Raw genomic sequence first — 25,315 nt, 5'->3', positions numbered from 1 at the left:
GTACAGCGCCACCTATTGTACCGTGGTATGACATGCTTTGTGCCTATGATTTGATTCATTCACCGCTATATATCAAAGGATAATTACCCTTGCTCAAATAAGGAGCAACTCAATCTTATTGTAATTTAGTCAATAATCCGATCCTTTCAGTGCAATGTAACCCCACTGAGTGTTAATAGTGGCGCCAATACGAAAAACCACAGTGCCGAAGGGTTGCTGCATGGTAGGCTATATTGTTCATCGAACAACTTGAAAGCGACCAACATACGATTTTCCCTGCTCACCTCAAGAGAGCGGGACAGGAAGAACAGAGATTTATGGCTTCAGGCCATAAGATGACTGGACAAAAATGGCAGTCACCCTCTATGATGGCTTGAACTTTGTCATCAAAATTACTGTCTGAGCACAGGGTCTATGGTGTAGCATCTCATCCACCCAGCCATCGTCATTCATTTTCTGAGCTGCCAGGGATCTCCAATTCTTCATTGGTGTTGCTGTGTAAATCCCTAAAGTAGGGTTGATTAGTAGTGTTAGATTTGTTTTCTTCATAAATGTGTTCAGTGGACATAAATTTTGCATTTATCAAATAATCTTGCCTGGAGTTTTTTCTTTTTTTTGTAAATTATCTTTTAAGTGTGTGTGTGTGTGTGTGAGAGAGAGAGAAGTTTGATAATAATGTGTGACAGGAGTGAGTACTCAGTTTATAAAAATAAATTCGATTCCATTTGAGGAAATACAAGTAATATTTACATATTTATCAATAGAATGATGGCAGTGAGTGTGTGTGAGAGAGAGAGAGAAAAAGGACAGTAAATTTTCACCCTCATTTAACCATAGGTGGACAAAGCCTTGGCTGCTTGTTTTGTTTCACATAGCCTACTAAAACGACAGTATATCAACGACAGAGGAAGTGATTGTTGTCATAGGCCTGCATTACCAGAATCATAGCACATTATATTGATTGATATGTAGGCCGAGATTCATTATTTTTTTTAATCTATGTTATATCCAATATCTGCAGTAGAATGGACATGTTGGCACGCGCTGGTTGACTTTTATGTTGACGGTTAGATGATTGATTTTTCAGTTGGTTATTTGAAAATCTGAGGTTTATTTAATGTCGATTGAGCCCTTTCAGTGATATTACAGCATCGGACATCGACTTTAAACACCTCTGCTGGACAACATTTGAATGTTGTCTCAGTCTGATCTGGGACATCATCAGAACTAATCAAAGGCTGTCACTTTTTTTCTAACAATCTGTTCAGATACATGAACCGCTCTGGAACAGGTTAAGAGTTCATCCATAGTTACTATGGTTACCATGATGATCTTTAAGGTTAAAAGAAAAGCACCTTTGTGAAACTCTGTTTTCAGGTGGACTTGGCTGGCTAAAAGCCGACGTTCTCACTTTGCGGTACACCCCTATGTTTCATTGTTTTGTCCTTGTTGTAACACCATGAGTCACCACTGGAAGACGTGGCACTAAGTCGCAGCGTATTATCCAACTTTCTTGCCAGCTGCCTTTTGTTAAAGATGACTGCACTCGTCTGAGCTGTGACCTGACAACACAAGTGTTGGCTCCGAATCTTGGTGATGAAGTCATTCATTCTGCTGACTTCTCGCCACGCTTTTCTGCTCCAAAAAAAACAAAAAAAAAACCTCTAGGCTGACATCGGTGTCAGAGCAGCAATATGTGCTTATGCATACATACACATGAACCCACGCGCCACCCACCACATCACAAGCTGTGAACACCTCAACCGCCAGTTCTTAACTGTGAGAGTATTTCACAGCTCTGATGAGGGTTATAATGTGCAATATGTTCCCTAATTCCTTCGCTCTCTTCATCTTTTTTTCGCCCCTAATCTCTCTCCTCCTCCCTCAGTCTGTACGTCTGTCGCTGTGGCATCTGTTGTGGTCCTCTTAGCCACTGTGGGCTCAATCTGTCCATAAAGGCCCACTCTGCTGCCACTCTGTTGCCATCTCCCGGTGATCCATTTATGCTTTACAGTTGGCGTGGAGGCAGCTCGGAGACTAAGCCCTTAATTACAGCTGGAGTAAAGAGCAGTAAAGCTTCAGAGGGGTGTGAATGAAGTGCACATCTGTTGAAGCAGTGTGAATTTAGTGGACGTCTGGTGGGATGTTTCTGGTTTGTCCATGTGAAGGATGGCGTAAAAGGGATGAATGAATGGGAGGATATAATTTTGCTCATACTTGGCATTCTATATCCAAATACATCATCCTATGAAACGCAGTCAGATTTAGAGTTGGAAGACGGCATGAAGCAGAAACAGGAAGCTGTTCTTTTTCTGCAAGGGAAGCTTAAGCTTTCAGAGCGTCACCGAATGGCAGATGGTGAAAGAAATGAAAAAAAAACTGAAGTGATTGTAGTGCCCAACATGTTTATCCACTTCAGTGAAGCAAGAGAGAAGAGAGATTGTACTGGGTGAAGTGTCAGCACACTCTTTCATGATGAGAAATACTTTCCAACACAGAATATGAACCTGCCCGTTGCAGCACCTGATTTAACGGTGCTCTTCTTGCTGGTAATCCATGAGCAGGGTTAAAGAGAAAGCAGTTATTCATTGCGTAATCTAATCACATTTTTCCCAGATCCAGTCATTTCTTTCCTCTGGCTTCTTTTCTTTCTCCTTCTCCTTTCACCCGTCTTAAATCAGCGCTTCGCCGTCCTCTCAGGTTTAAAGCTTCACAGCTGTTCCACCCTTGACTGCTGCCATCCATGGGTGGAAATAAACCCTTTGAAGTAAATTAGTCTTTTTGAACTATAAACTAATGAAACTCACTTAACTTGAAGAATGTTACACTTTTTGTAAGGGTGGTTTTAGGCAACCAAACAGGCCCAGATGAGATTATTAACAAGAGCAGCTTGATATTTGGCTGTGGGGGGCATGAAATTGTTACAGCGTTATGTACAATTATGTGCAGTGGCAAATTTATCAATGCATTCATGCTGTTGGTGTCAACACTTGCTAAGGGCTACGTTTCTTGTTTTTGTTTATGTCTTATGTTAAACTCAACTCACGAAATCAGGCCAACTGCATGCAACAACACACAAGGGCATAGTTTCTCTTCACAGATTTTCTCTGGTCGCTTTGGTTAACTTAACCTTGAGGATACCGTATGTGGTACTGACGCTGTCGTTTCATTATAAAAAGTGGCATATTTGCAGTTCTGTCTGATGAATCTCAGTCATCGTGTAAATGCATACGGTTGAATATTTCCAGTGCTGTGCAAAAGTCTTGAGCCACCCCTCATTTCCTTGTATTTGCTTCCAAGAAGCCAGACTTTGCAGTTCTTACACTTTTTATCTTTTTTTTTTATTAAAATAAAAAAAGACTCCAAACTAAAGAGATGAACCAGTGTTGTTCCTACATATAAAAGGCATCTTAGCAAATAAATCATTTTTAATTTTGTTTTATCTTTGTTAAAAGCAGCCTGCAGCAGATGTCCGATTTAACCGACATAAGATATTATTTTGATTTAACCTTCCTGAAGAGATATTAGCTGAAAGTTTGGAATGTCTCTGTGTGATGTGCAGTGTGTCCTTAAACAAATGGATGGTGGACAGGTGGAAAACAAAAGAGGAAGTGTCAGACCTGGGGTCCGTTTCACGTAGCAGGTTCAACCAACTCTGAGTCTATTCCTGATCTCTGAGTTGATCTACTCTGAGATAGAAAACCCTGAGTTTTCGGTTCCAGAAACGCTGATTTGAGTGAGGTTAATCAACTCTGAGTAAGTTCACCTTGAGTTTAGCGCGTGCACCACAACTTTAAAAAGCCAGCATCAATGGAAACCCGATTCGACGAGTCACCTTGGCAACGGGGAAGAGGAGGGGCTACGTTTTTCACCAACCTCGAATTGGAAATCTTAATGCGCTCATACGGCGAGTTTCAACACGTTTTTAGAAATAAGTGCAACACCGTTGCAGCAGCAAAAGTGTAAGTTTAAATGTAGTCCTTTGCAATCACAATAATATTACAGGGAAACTGCTTGAATGGTAGCCCATTCATTTATTTCATTTAGGTGCAATCCCGCAGGGGAGAAGCGCTCTTGGCAGCAGTTTAAGATGAAATATAAAAACATTGTTCAAACAGGTGAGACCTCGGCATGGAGGTACCTCATTTTGATCATGTTTTACATTGTAAAATAAATATTAAGTGGCTATTTGACTGTGCAGTTATTTTATTCCCAACATAATGCTGTTTTCACACACATAAACTATGTCTTCTCATCTATATCATCCATCCATCCATTATCTATACACCGCTGAATCCGTCAGTCGGGTCGCGGGGGGGCTGGAGCCTATCCCAGCGGTCAATGGGCAAGAGGCGGGGTACACCCTGGACAGGCCGCCAGTCCATCACAGGGCCACATAGAGACAAACGAGACAAACAACCATGCACACTCACAGTAACTCAGAAGGACAATTTAGAGTCATCATCTATATCATGTTCTGTTAAATAATTAAGCCTATTTAAACTAACACAGACTTCTACTGAGCCAACAGAAAGAAGGCAGATGCCCGTAAAACGGGTGCTGCCCAGCACCGCCACCTGTAACGGGAGGGCAGTGGCTGAGGGAATCCCCGGAGGGAATCCACCCCCAAGACACGAGTGCCTTTATAAAATATAATAGGCCTATATATGTCTTTTTTAAGCCTATTCATACAAATATTTATTTGTCTTTTATGTCTTTTTTTTCTTTTGTCCCAACACATTCTGATAGTGCCGCTCAAAAAGATAATTGTCTGTAAATGCAAAAATCTATGCGCGGTCTGATAACCATCTCCGACGAATATTTAATTCTCTGCGCAATAATGCTGCACCTTCATCCACGGGATCATTGTCAAAAGGACATGTTCGTGAAAAAGTCGCCTCCTACTGTGCCTAATGGACTTCTAGAAGTAGAAGAACTCGCTCTGCTGACTGAATGAATGAGGAAATCAAATGGCGTGTGTGGCTGAAAGAGGGCGGAGACAGAAAGAAACTCGAGGTTTCTTGAATAAAACCTGGTCCCGACCAGGTTAGGTTCAGAGAGTCTGTTACTCCGGTAACTGACCGTGAGGTTAAGTTACCTCTCTTTGTGAAACAGGCTAGAGTTACCCCTCTTTGTCGGGGTTGAGTTACCTCCCTTTGTGAAACGGAAAACTCAGGGTTTCCCTCATTTCAGGGTTAACCTACTCAGAGTTTTCACTAAACCTGCTACGTGAAACGGACCTCTACGTGAAACGGACCTCTGTATATGAACACATGGTAAAAAAAAAATCCACAAAAGACCTGACAGAGGACCTGAGAGATGCGTCTGACCCTTCAATTAATCCTGTTTATCAGAAATGGTCCCTATTGAAGGGTGGCTGTCAAGAAACCATTCTTAAGGAAGGGAAACAGGGGGGAAAGGCTGAGCTATGCCAAATGCAACAAGAGCTGGAGTGACAGTCATTGGCAACAGGTCTTATGGAGGGATGAATCCTCCCCAGAGACATACATCAACATCACTGATCATTGGGATCATCTTGACAGAGAATGGAACAAAAAGTCCGCCAACATCCTAACTCAGGGAATTACAAGCTTGTCTAAGAGTGTTCAGTCTGTATTCAAAAGGGAACTCTGCTTTTGCCTGATATACTGTATTTAGATTTTAGATTTATTTTTAGTTTGTTCATATCTTAATAAATCTGTTTTCCATTTTCCTGACATGAAGAAATGAGGGATGGGTGAAGACTTTTACACATAGAATGTATATGATAAAAAGCTAGTAGACATGGCAATGTAAGAGAGAAAGACAGTTATTTTAGTTCCCAAAATGTCAAAGTGAGATGTTAGTAGTCTTGAGCTGTTAAAAGGAAAAAGTCCAGAAGAAACGACACTAGTGGACTTCTTCTGTTCATCCAACAACACCAGAGCATAACACCTTACCAGTCTATCTATTCGGGCACTTCAACTCCAAAATAAAAATAAATAAAATAATATATTGAGAGACCCATTTAACTAATGTATGCATACAGTCAGAAGAGCCCAAAGAAGTGTGTACTTTATCTCCACTCTATCAAAAAAAGTGAGCGTGCAAACCAATCCCTCCACAATCGAAGGACACATGTTATCTCACATGAAATGTGTCCTCAAATAAATGGCCATCAGTGATCATTGATTCAATAATAACTCGAGATATTGGTTTTGGAAACCTCATCAAATGAGATGCTCAAAGAGTGTTTGAATGATTTTTTCATGTATTTGTGTGAACAGGTAAGTTGACCTGCAGGTTCATGTCTCTGTCTTACCTGAACAGATTGAAGAGGTAAAATCCTCCGTAGTAAAACTCAACCAAGTAGGTATTGTCCACAAATTGTTTTTTAGTTGAAATTAAGGGAGCAATTGTGTTTTTCAGGACTTTGCCGATTCAATATTCCACTTGGTGAGGGAGAAGTACCGGTCGCTGGTGGGTGGCTGCAGTCCAGCACACGCTCGACACAAATCCCTGGCAGGCATCGTAATGACCCGAGGTATGGCAAATTTCATTGACTTTTATATATGACTTTGAATTATTGAAGTGGTGCAATATAGAGAGAGTGAGTGTGGCAGGTGGCGGGGCTAGGTAAGGAGAAACGGAGGCTACAAGAAGATGAGATGGGAAGGGAATTCAAGATTGTGAAAGAGATGATGAACTGAGCGTGGGAAGACAGACAAAGTTTCCATTCCATGCTGTACCTTGCGTTTGTGCAGGAAAGTGTACCTTCCTGCTGAATTATTGACTATTCAGAGTCTCTGAGGAGAATGAGACATAGTTGGGAGTGTCAGTCATCTCCGCTGCATGCTGGACTCGCAGTGCTCAGGCAGCTTTGACAGGAGTTCTAGATGCCACGGTGCGAATCTTAACTAGATCAGCTTCATCTAAAACCCGACTGAGTGACACACTGAAGGCACGGTGAGGAAGAGAAGGGAGTTTTACACTGCTGCGCTCTTGCAGCATGAAACAATCAGGTGCACATTTACCTTCCCCCAGATTTGCCTTCCACGTGGCGTTTGGCACAAATTACACTGTCCTTACACACAGACACACAGATGTACGGGAGCATACTCCATGGAGACTCCTCTTATCATCGTTATTGTACCAGAGAGACGGGGTCACCACGAAACAACTTAAGTTCGTGTGTCCTTCATGAGGAGAACTCTGAACAGCAGTGATGTGCTTGGCACGACTGCAAAAAGAATCCCACTGTTCTCCAAATAGAACATTATCGACCATTAGCATTTTGCTAAAGAAGACATCGATGTCAGACGCAGGAGGGAAAAATGTATTTTTCGTATTTTTTTGAAGAAAGGAAAAAAGTCAGCTTTTCAGTTTGAGAACCTTATTCCGTCTGTGAAACATGGCGGCGGTAGCATCATGGTTTGATAAACCAATCTAAGTCTGATCAGAAAGCAGGTCTTGCAGCAGGACAACAACCGCACAACAGCCACACAATTTGTTTTACTTGTGAATAGTTAAAGAAGAATAAATGTTTTTGGAATTAGTGAGTCAAAGTGCTGACCTTAATGCACCAGAAATGACGTGGAAGGTCCTGAACCCAACAGTTCAACTGTAGAAGGCCACAAACATCGCAGAAAGGAAGCTATTCTGGAGAGCAGAGTACTCCTTTAAGCTGATCAAGCGGATGTACAACACCCTTTTAAACTGTGCATTGTTCTCAATGGAGATGTGGTCAAGCAGCCTATAAAATGTTTGTGTAGTCATGTTGTCTTTGCTATGTTTGGACACCACCTAAATTCAAGTTCTGAAGGGTTCCTGCACTTTAAGCGTTGCTGTATCAGCTGTTGTCAACTTGTCATTAGTCACTGGCCACGGCTAGTAGTAGTCAGTATCAGTATTTCGTTTTATCCCGGTTGACTGGCTAGATGTTGTTAGTTAGTCAAAATGTTTTCGTAACGTTTGAAAAAAAATGTTAGTACGACTTTCAAAATACATGTTATCATGTTAACCTGAGCAAAATCCCACTAAATCCAAATTCTAAAAGTCAGACTAACACACCAAGGTAAGGCAGTTGGAAGTCAGATTACACCTGCTTGTCTCCATTTAATTGGACTCAAACTGACCTAGCTCCTTCATGGGTTTTGACCCAGAAGTTTCAAAAGAAGCAGGTGCACAGAAGAAGAAAATCTGACATCAGAGACGAACCACAAAGCATCACATTTGTTGAAAGAGAGCATATATATAATGTACAGAAGTCCATAGCTGTCCCTGTGCATCCCCTGACATGTGACAACTTTCCCACAAGCTGAATTCTTTGCCCGTTGATTTACTCTCTGCAAAACGCCAAATGCTGACGAGCAGCACTTTGGTCAATAGATTGATACGCTTCCAGTGACAGTATACTCAGACAAGAACAGTTATCCAGTAAAGTGGCGTTGTCTGCTGTTGCTAGTTGTCTCTGTTAGCTGGATTATTATTTCATTAGCTGCTGGTGTTAGCTAGGAATGTTTTGTTGAGGATGAGGGAAAAGGTGGTTCTGGAAAGCTGGCGCACATCTTCTTTGTGTCATGGTCGTGCCCACCTGATGACTCTTTAGATTTCCCTGCGCTCTTACGATTAACACATTTATAACTTCATATTTTTCAATTTGCCTTTTTTAGATTATATAAAAGTGAGTGATATTGATGTCGGGGATATTGTTTCTCATACCTGAGCGGTTGATGATTAGAAGTTCATTGGAAGAGTAACATATCTAGGGATTTCAGCGGGCACATGAAAGAAATGATTCATGTACAACACATTGAGCCTTTTTTGGACAGTTAGTTGTGAATAGGGGGATGATGCGTGACATGTTCTGTTCACCCAGCACTTCACTCATTTCATCATATGTAACACTAAAACAATGTCCAGCAGCTATGTTTCACAGAAAGATATTAGGTATAGAAGAAAGAATGGGGGCAAATAGAGAGCCATCTCTCTTTGGGCATATATTATAAAAAAAATTACCATAAACAGAAATGCACCAATGCAATACAGTTCTACACATGTGGAGTGCTGACTCACACAATTATTTGAGTGCGTACACACACACACACACACACACACACACACACACACACACACACACACACACACACACACAGACACAGACATAGGAGAGTTATCTCCCTGTGTCGCTGCAGGCTGTGGGGGTGTGGGGGTCAGTGAGAAGGGATTGGTATCTCTGCTGTCTTTGGAGTGCTGCAGCTCATCAGTTTAGACTTCAGTGAGATCGGCGCTCATCCTGACCTAATCCAATCCCTCTCCTCTGCCTCCCAGTAATTGCTTCTGTTTGTTTATTAATAGCATATGTTATCTTCAAAGATCCAGACCATGGGCTGCCAAGTATTCACAGTGAGGCGGCGGCCGCAGCAGCGGTGTGGTGGCCGGCGTCCGTGCAGGCAGACACCAAACTTGACAGGAACTCTAGGGAGTCCCCACCACCTCTCTCTCTGTCTGTGTGTCTCATGCCTCTGCTTTTGCCTCCAGAATTTTAATCAGGGTCCGTCTTTGAACTGGAGATAGACAGCGAACCCCCCACCCTTGCTGGGGTCCTGCCGAGACATTTGAGCTCCATCCTGAGCCAGATTAGCCTCACCACCGGGCTGAGAGTTGCAAGGCGATCAGTAAACTGGAAGCACACACTCTCAAACAGTGTGGAAAATCTAATTTGAATCGATCTGAGATAGCGTTGTGCGTCTGGAGATGGTAAACAGTGTTCAGATGTGCTCAGAGACATGAAAAATCAGGATCATCCACATGGAGAAATGCTAAAAGACAAACAAACACCCCTCCCTGCTCTCTTTTTCTTTTTAAATGTGTTTGTGAGTGAAACTTCCTCCTAGGCTTTTTTTAGTTGAGCAGAGCGATGAGAGAGTGCGAGAAGGAATTCCACAGGGACTGAATGAAAGAGATGAGAGAAAAGGGTTTCAAACAAGTCGATTACAAATGACAGTTAAGCTGTGGTTCAGAGTCTGCATATCCGTTTTCAAAGAAGGATTTTTCTCCACTCTTTATCTGGTTTTCCGGCCGTTGCAAACTGTAACGTTTAAATAATCACGTTCAGCAACAAAACAGCTTCTGAGAGTTGGAAAAATGTTCTAAAAATTAGCAGAGATGTGTGGAGGGTGTGTTGCAGCAGAGAGAATTTCACAAAGCCCTCCTTGTGTTTTCATGGCAGTTGCGTGTTGAAGCTAATAAAGATTCAACAGAGTGCATTCTCCACTCTCGCCAAGTCCCCCCCCCCCTCCCCCCACTCTCTGCCCGTGCAGAGATTTTCTGCAACTCAAACGACAGGAATTGGAGGACATTCAGCGTAATCATCTCACATCTAGAACATTATGAAAGATGGGACTTACGGAGCTCAACCTAAACAGCATATAAAATGACTTGGCATATAAATGGCTTATAAAAGTAGACCTTGAGAGCTCATTCTGCCTCAGAAGAAAAAGTTTCATTGTCTGCTTTATGGTTCTCAAAGATAATGGATGGCTTATTAGTAAACGTTTTTCCCTGTTTTAGAGCCGCTGAGAATAAAGGGATTTTAGTAAAAGCTTCCCAGTGTCTGTTAGCTGCATTTGACAGTTGTAATAATGGATCATCGCAAAGTTCACGTCATGGTCATTTCATTTATATGGATGTTTTTTTTTTTTATATATATATATAGTCATTGTCAGCCAATGAGAGAGTCACTCTTAGTTAGCTTTGCAAACTTTTCTGTACTCCCTAAATCCAGTTAGATTAGGGGAAACGAGAGTCGGGGAACTGGTCGCCAGTCCATCACAGGGCTAACACAGAGACAAACAAGATCTCACACTCTCTCCGCTGGTCAATTTTGAATCACCAGTTCACCAAACATGCATGTTTTTGGGCTGTGGGAAGAAGCTGCACCACATAGATGGAGAGAAGCCACGCCTGCACGGGGAGAACATGCACACACCACACTGAAACACCCCGACCGAGATTCAAAACCGGGAACATTCTTGCTGTGAAACAAGAGTTCTCAACGCCAAACCAAATATTTGGTCAGCAAATATCACCAAAATTTATTTAATAATAATAATAATGGCTTGTTATTAGCTATGCAATAACCTGTAAGGAGCATCTCAGTGTTGTAGCTGGCCACGGTGGAGTTCATTAGTTATGTTTTGTTGTGTGTTAGGCACAGATGTCCCCATGTTTGCACTCGGTTGTCAAAAATGATCAGGAAAAAAAATGGAATTCTGGACATTTTGGCTTATAAGTGAATGTATATTTGAAGTGGAAAAATATAGGAAGTGAAACATCTGTTATCCTCTTCCACAGTAGACTTTGCTCCTAAACTAACTGAAATGCCTATTTTTTATTTATTTTTTTGTCTTCCATCATTTGCCCAGGTCACCATGACCTGGTAATGTCTGCCGACCAAAAGGTAGGGGAGGTGCTGCGGTGTTTTTCAAGCAATAAAGCTTGCAAACCTATCCTCGTGCAAGCCCCAAAGAAAATGATAAACCTGCATGATTTGGGCTTCTAATATATTACAAATGATTTAGCCAAATATTCTGCCAGATTTTTTTTTTATTAGCAATGTGTGGCAGTCACTTGTTGGCAAAAACAGATATTTACACCCTAAAATTAAAGACTCCATCTAGAACAAACTCCTTTCCCACTCCCGTGTCTAATGAGAAAAAAATTCATTATAACAGCATTCTGTTTGGGAGGATGAGCAATTCTTGTGTGTCACATATCTGTTCTGAGTGACTAAGAATGAGAGCACTCAAAACAACATCTTCATTTGACGGCAGCATTAAGAGATTAAGAAGGGGGTTGGTCCCGGTGTAGCTGGGGAACAGTATGTGACAAAGTGAAGAGGAAAGGAAGAACAGTCGTAGTTGCTTTGTAGTATGGATGTGTTTTTTGGGACCTACCCTAATAAATGTTGAATGAAGCTGATTTTAAAGCTCCTCTTTTCCTCGTTTGTCCCTGGCTGACCTCGCCGTTTTCCACTCGCTTTGAATGGGAAGCCCGAAAAGCTAACCCAAAATCTGAATTTAGGTGAGACTGTCCGATGCAACAGCCTGAACGAATGGCTCACAGTCTGCTGAAGGGCTGTGTAATGTAGTGTGGTGCAGCCTGGTGGTGAGAGGCCATTTTGCCAACATGCAGTCAGAGCGAGTGAAGTGGACCACTGTTCGGGGGGGGGGGGGGGGGTTACACAACATTAAGCAGAAACACAGAGGAAATTCATAAGCTGTAGCTGTTTGATAAATGTGTTGACTTACGCTTTGATGTAAGAAAAAAAAAAACAACTGCTTCAGCAAAAAGTACACCCAGCTCTGATTTTCCTCTCACAGTTGAGGAGCTGTTTATTGTAGGCTTGCAGCTCTACCTTTTTTCTTTCGTTTCTCAGAGCAGCTGCAGTGGAAGGTCATGATGACCCGCTTTGTTTAAGAGGACACCAGACATGGTTTTCTAAAGATTTCATGGCACGGCGTGCGTCGGCTGGTGCACAGTACCGGTGAGCAGGGCAGAGTTTGGTGGAAGAGAAGTGTTCTTTTTAGACGGGCGTTAACACGGACCATGAACAATAAAGTGGGCCCAACTCGCATCTTTTATGAAGGTTAGCGTGCCACGGCACTCAAACGGAGCTGCGTGGACTGGATCGGCCCCCGAAAGCTTTGCCCAGAATCCCCCTGGCTAACATAATGTGGAGTTAAATAAGATGTAATTGGAAAACTGGAGAAATGCTGCTCGTTGTATGTACTGAGAAGGACTTTTTTCTTTTCGCTGTCAGTCACTTGAATATGAGTGCAATTTGCTCACACTTTTGACATGGCGGGTGGGCAACGACTGCACAAATTCCCGACAGGGAAATTGCACAGCTTCGCTTTATTCTTACCACACCTCCTCCCTCTTTTTTAACCTCCACTTCGGTGCTGCCAAGTTCAGGAACCGTTATTAAAATACATTGTTAAATAAAAACCTCTGTGCTCCTGGCAAGGAAAAAAAAAAAATCAAAGTCTCAGCTCTTTATGCTGTCAGAGAGCGTGTTTACAATCTGAGTTTTGTTCTTTGTCCTCCCGCGACGGGCCTCTGACATTATAGTGCAGTTACCATAGTGAGTGGTTCCAGGTCTGAGTCTATGATGTACATGCGTTTTGACAGTGCCGTTATCCACCGGTGTGACATCTCTGAATCACCAGTAATCATCAGATGTATTTGTGTGTGAAGGGCTCCGGGCCTTTGACTTTACTCTACCTTGTTCCCTTTGACGGTCCCTTTTTTGTATCTCTGTGATGCAGCTGATTATTCCTGCTTTTAAAACAGCGCACCGCCTGTGGGGCTCTGTCCCTTCCTCTCTGGCTGTCTCTCTCTTTCTCCCTCCTTCATTCATCTCTGCTCCTCCTTTGCTCTCTCCTGCAAACTGAAGGCAACCTCAGTGCCAATTTCATGGGAGGGTAGCGAGCAGCGCGGCAGAAATTATCCACTGCAAAATTGATCTAAACAATCGCAAACTGGAACGGCAAGGGAAAGCAGGAGAATAAAATTGGGAGAGTCTGTTACCTTTTTGCACTTGCTTTATCACTGAGAGGGCATTGCTTACAGGGAATGCAAATAGCCGAGCTCATGATATAGAGATTTCTATGGGGCTCTGCTCTCGTAAATATTGAATGTTTTCTGCATTGTCATATATAATCTTTAATCTACTTTTTCTCTCCATACACTTAGTTTGATTAAAGCTCATAAGGAGGGATGATATTACAGCATCTTGGCACATTTGATTGATCTCTTCAAACTTCAGCAGACACGGGATGATGAGCGGATCGCTTTTTCAGTGTTATACAGTGTGAAACAGGCTTAAGATTACTGGAGACCAAAACAGAGAGCTAACAGCAGAGGGAATATTGGAATTAAATCTGGCCGACTGGAGTTGTACTTTAGCTGTTGGATGTTGTTTGTGGGTTTAGTTCCTGTCTCTGTTGTCCCACAGGACCTAAAGAGATCAGCTACCGAGATTTAATAAGATTTACTGAGATTCTCTAACTCGTGTTCTGATTCAGAATACTAATCCCGCTTTTTTTTTTCTTTTTACAGTTTGTGCTCAAATCGAATGCAAATTTTAAAACTACAATGGAATAAACTTTTTCTATTTTTTAGAGTAGAAGTGCAGCTTTTTCCACTCTCTATAGACTTTCCTTCCATCATCCCTGTGCTAGTTTTCCCTTAACTGCCCCCACACACACACACACACACACACATACACACACACTACCCAGCTTCCTCACCTCCCCACCACCATCCTTTCTCCGCCCTGCCCTCCTTCCTTCTCCTCATCAGTGGAGGTGTCAGGACTCTAACGCCGCAGTGCCATCTGGGCTGAGGCTGATAAAAGCTCATGTGCTGGTCCGGCGATGCCTGCAGGTCTGCCAAAAGCCAGCGAAGCCTGAATTTCAGAGGCGATGGGAGAGATTTGTAGCAGCCAAGGAAGGAATGGCAAGCCGTTAACGTGCTGATCCACCACCCCTCTGCCCTCCTCTGCACCACCCCTGTCTATCTGTCTGTCAGTCACATTGCCCTGCACTGGCCTGAATCCTCCCAGAGTGAAGTGTTTTTGCCACACGAGAGCCAGCGACAGACAGGATGGCTTTTAGAACTGTGATTTCTCTCATAGCATTTTTTTTTTTATGTCTCACATTGGGAATACCACTTGGGTGACCTCTTTTAAAGTGATGATATCCCAAACAGAGCACCACCCCCCTCCATGTTTTAGGGCTTCTGGTTGCTTAACATGATGTATGTGACCTCTCCTCCGTTCAGACAGTAAATGTGCACGTTTTGCCTCTCAGCTTTAAAAACCACCATACACTTAACCCCCCCCCCCAGAGAACTGAGGCTACATAAATAACCTGGAACAGTTTTTTTTAGTATAAGTCCTTTTTTCCTGCTCTTCTCATGTCAATTCAAGTTTTCTTCCTTTGTGCTGACTGTAAGACTTTTTATTCTTAATCATGATAAAATGCTTCTCACCGATTTTAAAAAGGTGACAAAGGACATCCTGTATGTATTAAACATACCATTAAGCTCTGGATTGAGGAATCGATGTACTCAATAGTAAGTACGACAGGTGTAATAAGACGAATGTTTGTCTGTATTTGCTCAACAGATTTGGACCTGCGGTACGCCCAGGTGGTGGCATTATCTACAGGCACCAAATGCATCAACGGGGAGTATCTGAGCGACCAAGGGCAGGTGGTCAATGACTGTCACGCTGAAGTCACAGCTCGTAGAGCTCTGCTACGCTTCCTCTACTCTCAACTCGAACTATTCTTGAGGTAATAGATCTAAGTTCTGCCGTATCTTTAAAACATCATTATTTATAAGTACTGCATTTGGACTGTCTGTGGCTTTGAATTACATGTGGTATTTGCATTCCTAATCCCCTGAAATGGGCATCGGAACACCTGTATTTGACCAACCAGTGAAGCGAGTAATTGATTGGTCTTGATTGACCCTTTCCTCCTCTCTCTGATTTTATGTTTTGACTTGGTGAAATCTTTTCCTTTGTTTTAACAAAAGAAAAGGAAAGAAATTAGGAATCATCAACGTGTCTGATATGACCCCAATAAAAACTACTGTAGGCTGAGCTAAACATTAAACAGCACAAGGGGAGGAATTTCTCTCAAGCAGTGGAGCTCCTCATTCACACATACAAGCACGGTAATGGCAGTATCATGGATCCAGTGTATCTCCTGTTGTGGCTTCGGGGCAAGTGTGTTGTTCCTTCCATGACTCAGCTACAGATTCAACACAAACCCCTTATAATGTTCTAGGACAGACGTTAACTTCTCAGTTCACAGAGGCCTCTCGCTGCCGGTTTCTATAAGTTAAAAGTGAAGGCCTTTTCGCACAGCAGTCGTGCATTATTGCAGCATACTTAACATCCTCATTAAGCCGTCTTTGTTTGTCTATGGTAATTTAAACAGCCACCGCAGAGACGGCTTAGCGCCGCGTCAGTGTCTGTTTACATACAGCAAGGCGTCATCGCAGATAGCAGCTGACTGACAGCAACATAGTTGGTAATACCGTGTTCAACCATGCCGGCTTCGACTTACACATGCGGTTCTATGAAGATCACTGTTACTGACTCAGAAATGCAAAAGCACACATGTTGACCCTATGACTGACGACATGCGATGCCAGACTTTTATATAAAGACTGTAATCAATTAAAAGCATTTACCATGTATTTGACCATGAATTTTTTTGTCATGCGCACATTTTCACATATATCTACAAAGCTGAAATGACTGACAAAAACATTCATTTTTGATCTGAGTATGTTTATAAATGAGAGATTTCAGGGGTTTTTTGTTTTAAGAAATGTGCTAAAGTTACACAAAAACATGTTATGACTTTGTTATTATATGTTTTCAGGGGTTATCGGTTGGGGAAACATGCCTATGTGATCTATTTAAAATGAATGGTTTGAGGACTTTTTGAAGTAGCTTTAAGAAAAATCCTGCAGTACGGTACAGGCTTTAGTTTCCAAAGTACCTCCTACAATCTGAACTCACGTTAGACTATACATTATGCTTTGCTTGATAACATTATATCTTGTTACAGTCGTGGTGACCTCTTGCTGCAATGCCAAAGACTACTCTCTTCTCTATAATAAGCTCCATGGAAACAGCACTGCTTGGTACCCATGAGACTTTTCAATAATCAACAAGCCATATGTCTGCTGTTCTTTCTTGAAAACGAAGTTATCACACACTCAACTGGTTCAAATAAAGCTTTCGATGCCCTATTTGTTTTTATCCCTTTTTTATGTGCGTCTTTGCAACCTTTAGTGCGCAATGATGCGCACAAACATACCAAGCTTTGCCAGTATCAAGCGATTGTCTTGATGAATTTGGACTTTTACCTGCCTCCAGTGCATAAGAATATATTATGTTTATTCGCTCCCCAGGGAACTCTATAGCAAGGCTGATTTATCAGATTAGTGGATAGAAGTCTAGATCGTTGAATGTCATATTTGCATACACAGCACTGACTTTTTGTCTTTAGACAATGCTAGATGGCAGCTACAGAGACTTTGCAGCTGAGTAAAATGGCTAATGGGGAAGATAACTCATCATGAAATGACCAAAGAAAATGCCAGAACTGCCATATTTACGCACAGTGAAAGGACATCGAAGGCACGGGAGAGGTTATAGAAAGAGAAAAGTCGTGCTTTGCATCATGATGCAGTTTGATAATACAATACTGTGAGTATGAACCTTGCGAGGGTGTGTGAGCGATAGCGACAGTGTCATTCCAGCACACAAGACCAAAGTTGGATTACCTGTCATCTACTATGACATTTTATAAGATGAACCGCTGTAAATGGACAGAAGAGGAAAAAAAATTTTGGTTTTATAAAATAATTGAGTTAAATGTATTATTTTATCACTAATCACGGTTGAATTTATGAAATAGAAAATTGTTCATACATTTATAGAACATGCACAGATAGAAAGCAGTTGCAATGCAATGCTGAAGAGTGATGTGGTATACAGCTATTCAGTTTATAACCGTACGGTACTTGAGCTTCAGTATTTGGATTGTTTGCTTTCTCCAATTTTAGTGACCCTTTGGCAAGGTTAGTACTATACGTATGAAATGTTTCAAAGCGTCAGTAAGAGAGATGCAAATTTAAAACAATTTCCTGAACCATTAGTGCGCATGTAGTGTGCATCTTTAATCATTCAAGTGAATAAAATACAGTGAATGTGTTTCCAACATGAAGCCACTTTAAACCACAATGTTTGGTTACAGCAGAAGTTTTACAGACACATAAAGTAATCACAAAGTTAAATAAATTACACGTTGAAAAGCAAAATGTAATGCTTTCATTTACATTTGCTATTCAACACTTTGCCCCTACAAATACAAAATTACGTGAGCTGCAATATTAGCTGTTATATGATCCAGTATTTTACCCCAGTGACCTCACTATGGATTTGACTTCTGTTGGTTTTAATATGAAATAAAGGGGATACATTTTAGAGTGACTCCTTCTATATTGTCCTGCTGATGGATACAGTTGCTCCGATGCTTATCAACACTAGAGCACCAACGTAATCAGGAGAATTCAGTAGAACTTGACAAAATCACATATAATAATTCCTAAACTTGTTTGCTGACCTTATTCAAATTTAGTCAGACTTATCTCATTGACCACAAGGATATCCAATGTTCTATGAAGTGCAGCTTTTGGGGTTATCCCCCTACAGAAAAGCTCTCACTTTAATTTTGAGCTATATACTGTACAAGTATAGTATATAGATTAAATATATATGTATTCATTTTAAGTTATTAGTTTAGATTCCAACTTGGCAATGCTTCTGAGAAAAACAGACCCATATCATATGAAATGAATGATATAAAATGGTTATTTGACACTTTAAGCATAGTGCTTCACCTGCTGGCCTGCTGTTTTGTATCCAGCTGTTTTGGGAGTCACCAAACTTTGCTTTCATATTAAGAGTACGTTGGGTTGTCATTGGGTATGTCATCGACTTTATTTATTGATATTATTTTAATATATTTGACATTTCAATCTGACTCATTTCCTGTGCTATAGACAGGGGTGGATAATTGCAAAGAAAAAGTTAGCTCTGAGTGTGACCTGAGCTAACATCGCTTCATCCCTAACATAAAAACAACGGACGTTAGCTGGAATATTAGCGAGCTGCAGGCACGCCCCATGATTTTTTTTTTTTTATTGCTCTCCACACCAAACAAATAGTGTAGTGGTAAGATTGCCACCTTTCATGTAGATGACCTGGGTTCAAATCCCCTACATGTAAGGAATGACTTCCAGTAGGGGTCCTTACCTTACCTGCCAACCTGTAAGTTGCTTTGGATAAAAGCATCTGCCAAATGTATAAACATAAACAAACATGTGGTGTTAATAGCAGCTGATGGGGCCTTTCTGTCATTATCTTCCTTTCATTTGGCTGTCTTTGTAGATTCACGAAAACACTGAGATAGAACACTTCTTTGCTCACCTTGTAGTCTAGTAACATTATGTCTGTTGTAGTGCACCCTTTAGTTTTTATGCAGCTGATGTGTCTTAAATTGAATTCTGACAGGGCAAACCTTAACAGTGACCATTAAGCTGTTAGAGCCAAACTCGTGTCACACTTTACATATTTATCAATTTCATATTTGTTAGTGTTGCATTTGATGTATTTCCAGACACCAAATCTTTATCCCCCCCAGATAATAATTTCAAGAGTCAAAAGTATGTTTATGAGACGCAGAATGGCTTGTGGTCACTTCATCACTGGTAAAGAATAGTGGAAATCTATGTACTGTGCTGTGATGAATGATGCCACCTCTCTCATCCGTCTTCCTCTTTCTTGTTGCTTTTCCCCTTTTTTTCCGGCCAAAGTAAAAGGCTAGAGGACTGGGAGGAGTCGATATTCGTCCGCCACAAAGAGTGCAGCTACAGGTTGAGAGACAACGTCCATTTCCACATGTACATCAGCACCTCGCCATGTGGAGACGGAAGGCTCAACTCGCCGTACGAAATTACCACAGACCGTAAGACTCCTTTCTATATTCACACATAACAATGCACATAGGATATATAGTCGAGTCATGCTAATCACTTTTATTAATTCGATGAATATATTCTATCAGTCAGTCTATCGTGGTCATTTTTTATGGAGTCTAAAAGCCACTGCTTCACCCACTGCTTTTACTCCCTACCAGGATCTGTCGTCCTTTCCATGTCACGTTATTTGGCCTCTTTCAGCCACACTGTGCTGACTTGATGACATTTTCCTGCTTACAGACCAAAAAATAAATTGTTCATTCGTTTAGATGGTTTGCCCAGCATTTTCCTTGTGACATACGAGTTTTTCGAATTGTTATCTGGATGATATATATCCCTCACACACTGCAGCTGCTATTGTCTCTATTAGTATACTGCCAATACATACATTGCCACTGCAATTTTTTAGGCATTGAACCTAATAAATGTTCTGTAACATCTCTGCTGAGATTAGAAAATTACTTACCTTTGCCTGACTGTTCTTATACATTTCTGAGCTGTCAGATCAGCCAAAACAACAGCTAAGAAGTGAGACACGGAGTTGAGGGAAGAGAAGTTTAAGCCAAACGAAATGAGAAGTTCCATCCATCCATCCATCCATCCATTATCTTCCGCTGGTCCGGGGATCGGGTCGCGGGGGCAGCAGCTTGAGGAAAGAGACCCAGACGTCCCTGTCCCCGGCCACTTCCTCCAGCTCTTCTGGGGGGACCCCGAGGCGTTCCCAGGCCAGCCGAGAAACATAGTCTCTCCAACGTGTCCTGGGTCTTCCCCGGGGCCTCTTCCCAGTGGGACGGGCCCGGAACACCTCACCGGGGAGGCGTCCAGGAGGCATCCTAACCAGATGCCCGAGCCACCTCATCTGACTCCTTTCGATGCGGAGGAGCAGCGGTTCTACTCCGAGCCCCTCCCGGATGACCAAGCTTCTCACCTTATCTCTAAGGGAGAGCCCAGACACCCTGCGGGAGAAACTCATTTCGGCCGCTTGTATTCGCGATTCTCGTTCTTTCGGTCACTACCCACAGCTCGTGACCATAGGTGAGGGTAGACCATAGATTGACCGGTAAATCGAGAGCTTTGCCTTCTGGCTCAGAGGTGCAGAGGTGTGTCAACGAAGACAGCCCCACAACATCCAGAGCCTTGAGGAACTCAGGACGGACCTCATCCACCCCCGGGGCCTTGCCACCGAGGAGTTTTTTGACCACCTCGGCAACCTCAGACCCAGAAATGGGAGGCCCTACGTCCGAGCTCCCCAACTCTGCTTCCTCATCGGAAGGCGTGTCGGTAGGATTGAGGAGGTCCTCGAAGTATTCCCCCCACCGACTCACGATGTCCCTAGTTGAAGTCAGCAGAGCCCCGCCCTCACCATACACGGTGTTGATGGTGCACGGCTTTCCCTTCCTGAGCCGCCGGATGGTGGACCAGAATCTCCTCGAGGCCGTCCGGAAGTCGTTCTCCATGGCCTCCCCGAACTCCTCCCAAGCCAGAGTTTTTGCCTCTGCAACCGCCGAGGCTGCGTTCCGCTTGGCCTGTCGGTATCCATCAGCTGCTTCCAGAGTCCCACTGGCCAAAAAGGCCCGATAGGACTCCTTCTTCAGCTTGACGGCCTCCCTCACCACTGGGGTCCACCAGCGGGTTCAGGGATTGCCGCCACGAGAGGCACCGACCACCTTACGGCCACAGCTCCGGTCGGCCGCCTCAACAATGCCGCCCCGGGACATGGTTGAAGCTCTGCCGGAGGTGGGAGTTGAAACTCCTCCTTACAGGGGATTCCGCCAGCCGTTCCCAACAGACCCTCACAATACGTTTGGGCCTGCCAGGTCTGACCAGCTTCCTCCCCCACCAGCAGAGCCAACTCACCACCAGGTGGTGATCAGTTGACAGCTCCGCCCCTCTCTTCACCCGAGTGTCCAGGACATACGGCCGCAAGTCCGACGATACAACCACAAAGTCGATCATCGAGCTGCGGCCTAGGGTGTCCTGGTGCCAAGTGCACATATGGACACCCTTATGCCTGAACATGGTGTTCGTTATGGACAGTCTGTGACGAGCACAGAAGTCCAACAACAAAACACCACTCTGATTCAGATCGGGGGGGGCGTTCCTCCCAATCACGCCCCTCCAGGTCTCACTGTCATTGCCCACGTGAGCATTGAAGTCCCCCAGCAGTACGAGGGAGTCTCCCGGAGGAGCACTCTCTAGTGCCTCCTCCAGGGACTCCAAAAAGGGTGGGTACTCTGAACTGCCGTTCGGTGCATAAGCACAAACAACAGTCAGGACCCGTCCCCCCACACTAAGGCGGAGGGAGGCTACCCTCTCGTCTACCGGGGTGAACCCCAATGTACAGGCGCACAGCCAGGGGGCAATAAGTATGCCCACACCTGGTCTACGCCTCTCACCGCGGGCAACTCCAGAGTGGAAGAGAGTCCAACCCCTCTCGAGGAGGCTGGTTCCGGAGCCCAAGCCATGCGTCGAGGTGAGTCCGACTATATCTAGCCGGAACCGCTCAGCCTCGCGCACCAGCTCATGCTCCTTCCCCAGCAGAGAGGTGACGTTCCACGTCCAAGAGCCAGCTTCAGTAGCCGAGGATCAGACCGCCAAGGTCCCTGCCTTCGGCTGCTGCCCAGCTCACACTGCACCCGACCCCCATGGCCCCTCCCACGGGTGGTGAGCCTGTCGGAAGAAATGAGAAGTTATTCAAACAAAAACTGTGATTATTTTGACCCACTTTAATTCACTGTGCTGTGACATATGTGGATTTTGTAACAGAAAGTGACACACGGACACTTACACCTTCACATTTTAGAGTGCTGTTTTATCCTAAATTACATGCTTTTAGTGGAAATCCACACGGGCATGGAGAGAACAAGACAATTCCAAACTCAAGACCCTAAACAATGGTGGCCACTGCACTATGCCTTTACTCTACCTGTATTCTAATACAGTTGAGTTAAACTAACAGAGTTGGCACCTGTAGAGGTTAGTCTGCCATGCATAGCTTTGTGAAAACAAAAGATTGGTTTAATTAGAGTTGTGCTCTCGCTAACAAGATGAGGGTTGTTCTGTCAGTTTGTGTAATCCTTCCTAAGAGAAAAAGCTCCAGGAAGATTTTTTTTTTCTTCCTCATGAACCCACCCACCCAAAAACACTCCAGCCAAAAAATGCTTGCTATATTAAAATCAACCAATGGAGAATACATGAGTTTAACTCCCCGCAGGAAATAAACTTGATATATCATATTTAATAAGCATTTAAGATTTTTCGTCTTGTTTTGTATCTTAAAAGTGACCTGAAATTAGTTAGACAAACTATGGAATGGATAATGGAAGCAATGGAATAAGGATTACACTTCTGGATAAAGATTGAAGTACTAGCTTAGCTTATATCTCTCTGTTCCTATGTAGGTCTGAATAGCTGACAGTGTCACCGTGTGCATCCTGTTTTCAGTACACAGCAGCAGACACCTCATGAGGAAGCACCGAAGCCACCTGCGGACCAAAATCGAGTCAGGGGAGGGGACAGTGCCAGTTCGGTGCCGAGGGCCCGTCCAGACTTGGGATGGTGTGCTACAGGGGGAACAGCTCATCACCATGTCCTGCACTGACAAGATCACCAGGTCAGTCCAGTGACACGGTCCATCTGGGTTTAAAACCATTTTCGGGGGGATTAAGAAGGCATTTTTATTCCCTTCTGGTCTAAACAAAACCTCAGTCCAGCATCACTGGTTTATATTGTTTCTGACACTTACTATAAATGTGATCTGTTCTCCTGGCTTATGAAGTCCTGGTCTTGCAACTTTGTTTTCCATTTTGACTTTGTTTCTTTGTCCTTGTAACACTACTCTTGGAAACCACATGTCATTACCGTTATCTCATTTCTAAATGTGAAAATCAAATTTTCCCGAAGAGCTTCGCTGTTGGTTCCGCAGGGTTCGGGTTGACATTCCTTAAAAAAAAAATGGAAATAAAAAAAAAACGATCAAAGAAAATACACACCATCAACCAAGAAATCTCTGTCAATTTAAGAAAAGAAAGGGAAATTGATTGGTGGAAAGGTTAACTTCATGAGGAGATTAACTATCTCAGGAAGAGGAGAGATTTGTTTAAATAAAGTATTTTAAAATGTGCTTTTTGAGCCAGCCAGAGTCTTGTCTAATATTTACCTAATGCAACTGTGGGTGGGGGTATGTTACCATGAGCCATGCCTTGTGTGAAATCTTTTGTAGTCCAGGTAGTGATTATTGATTTCCCATATGTGACTTGATTTGGTAATCCCATTCTAATGAATTAGTTCTTAACCACAGCTTTGTTGTAATCTCTAGATCAGAAGGGTGACTCTGCACCAGCTAACATTATATATAACATGATATAAGATTAGTCATACAACCCTTTACCCAATGTGGTCTATAGAGTTACTTCAGTCGGCTTTGCAAGGTACATGCCTGCGTGAAACAACAAGATTGACTTATTCAAGCCACAAGTGTCACTCATCTCCTTTTAATTCACTTTCCTTGTTTCCGGTGTTGCTGTGTTAGTTTGAGACAGACTCCGTGACTCAATTATATTTGAAGATGGGTTTAAACTACTGCCAACTTGTCATTTCCTCAGTGGGTAAAAGAAAAAATGGCACCTGTGTGTGTGCCTTAAACTGTTAACAAGTTGGCCACATGTGAAAGACAGATGGCAAAGTTAAATCAGGAAGGCTTTGCTCCTCCGCCTCCGTTTTCACACCATCTTCATGTGTTAGGAGTGGAGGCACAAGTTCATACAAACTGAAGCTCGTCTACATCTACACAACCACATGCAAGTAACCAAAATGACATTCACCCACTTCTTAATGAGTTTAATTTTTTATTTGAGGGACACGGTTAAAGATTATGACCGATGATCGTCTATGAGGAATAAAATATAGTATTATTTAAGCTGTTCACACTCTGTGAGAACGGAAGCTATTTGTGCCTCGTCCACTTTCAGACTAATTAAGCTGGAGCGGCCTTATTCATTCAGCAATTCATTTTGTTATAATTACGCGATCTAAGAGAATCACAGCCGCTCTAAGGCAACACTGTTCAATCTTTACTGAGCCAAGTCTTAACATAATACAAAATTGGTAAAATACTTTCGGGGGCTCAGTAGGTCAAGTCGATGTTTTTAATTCGAACAAATAATTCTAAAAGGCAAGGCAATGCATCTTTCTTTATATAGCGCATTTCATACTACAGACAACTCAATGTGCTTTACATAAAGACAAGGCATTTAAAAGATAAAAATTAAAACACAGTTAAAAGCAATCAAGGAAGAGGGGGAAAAATAAAAATATAAAAAATAATCATTAATTAATTAATTTAAAAGTGAAGAGTGCAGATAAAATACTTTCAGTTGTCATATGCACAGCTAAATAGAACTGTTTTCAGCCTGGATTTAAACATTGTCAGAGTTGAGGCCTGTCTCACATCTTCTGGAAGACTGTTCCAGATTATAGGAGCATAAAACTGAAACGCAGCCTCACTTTGTTTAGTCCTGACTCTGGGCACCAGCAGGAGACCCCTCCCTGAGGTTCTCAGAGCCCGAGTTGGTTCATATGGCTCTAACATGTCAGAGATGTACTTTGGCGCTTGACCATGAAGAGACTTGTACACGAGCAGAGCTGTTTTAAAGTCTATTCTCTGAGCGACAGGAAGCCAGTGCAGATACCTGAGCACTGGACT

The 25,315-nt window shown here is 42.8% G+C and overlaps 1 protein-coding gene across 2 annotated transcripts in view; it reads left to right on the top strand.

Annotated features, from left to right (window-relative positions):
- Positions 1-25,315, top strand: part of adarb2 (adenosine deaminase RNA specific B2 (inactive)) — a 213,740-nt gene that overhangs the window by 175,352 nt on the left and 13,073 nt on the right. For both annotated transcript variants that reach the window (XM_075452739.1, XM_075452738.1), the window contains exons 4-7: positions 6,409-6,523; positions 15,173-15,341; positions 19,447-19,598; positions 23,056-23,224. In XM_075452739.1, coding sequence (XP_075308854.1) covers positions 6,409-6,523; positions 15,173-15,341; positions 19,447-19,598; positions 23,056-23,224 — 605 coding nt within the window. The remainder of the gene's footprint in view (positions 1-6,408; positions 6,524-15,172; positions 15,342-19,446; positions 19,599-23,055; positions 23,225-25,315) is intronic.

Source organism: Odontesthes bonariensis, chromosome 20, assembly GCF_027942865.1.
Source record: "Odontesthes bonariensis isolate fOdoBon6 chromosome 20, fOdoBon6.hap1, whole genome shotgun sequence".
Classification (NCBI taxonomy): Eukaryota; Metazoa; Chordata; class Actinopteri; order Atheriniformes; family Atherinopsidae; genus Odontesthes; species Odontesthes bonariensis.
Note: the sequence above shows the minus strand (reverse complement) of the source record. Positions and strands in the feature narration are given on the sequence as shown.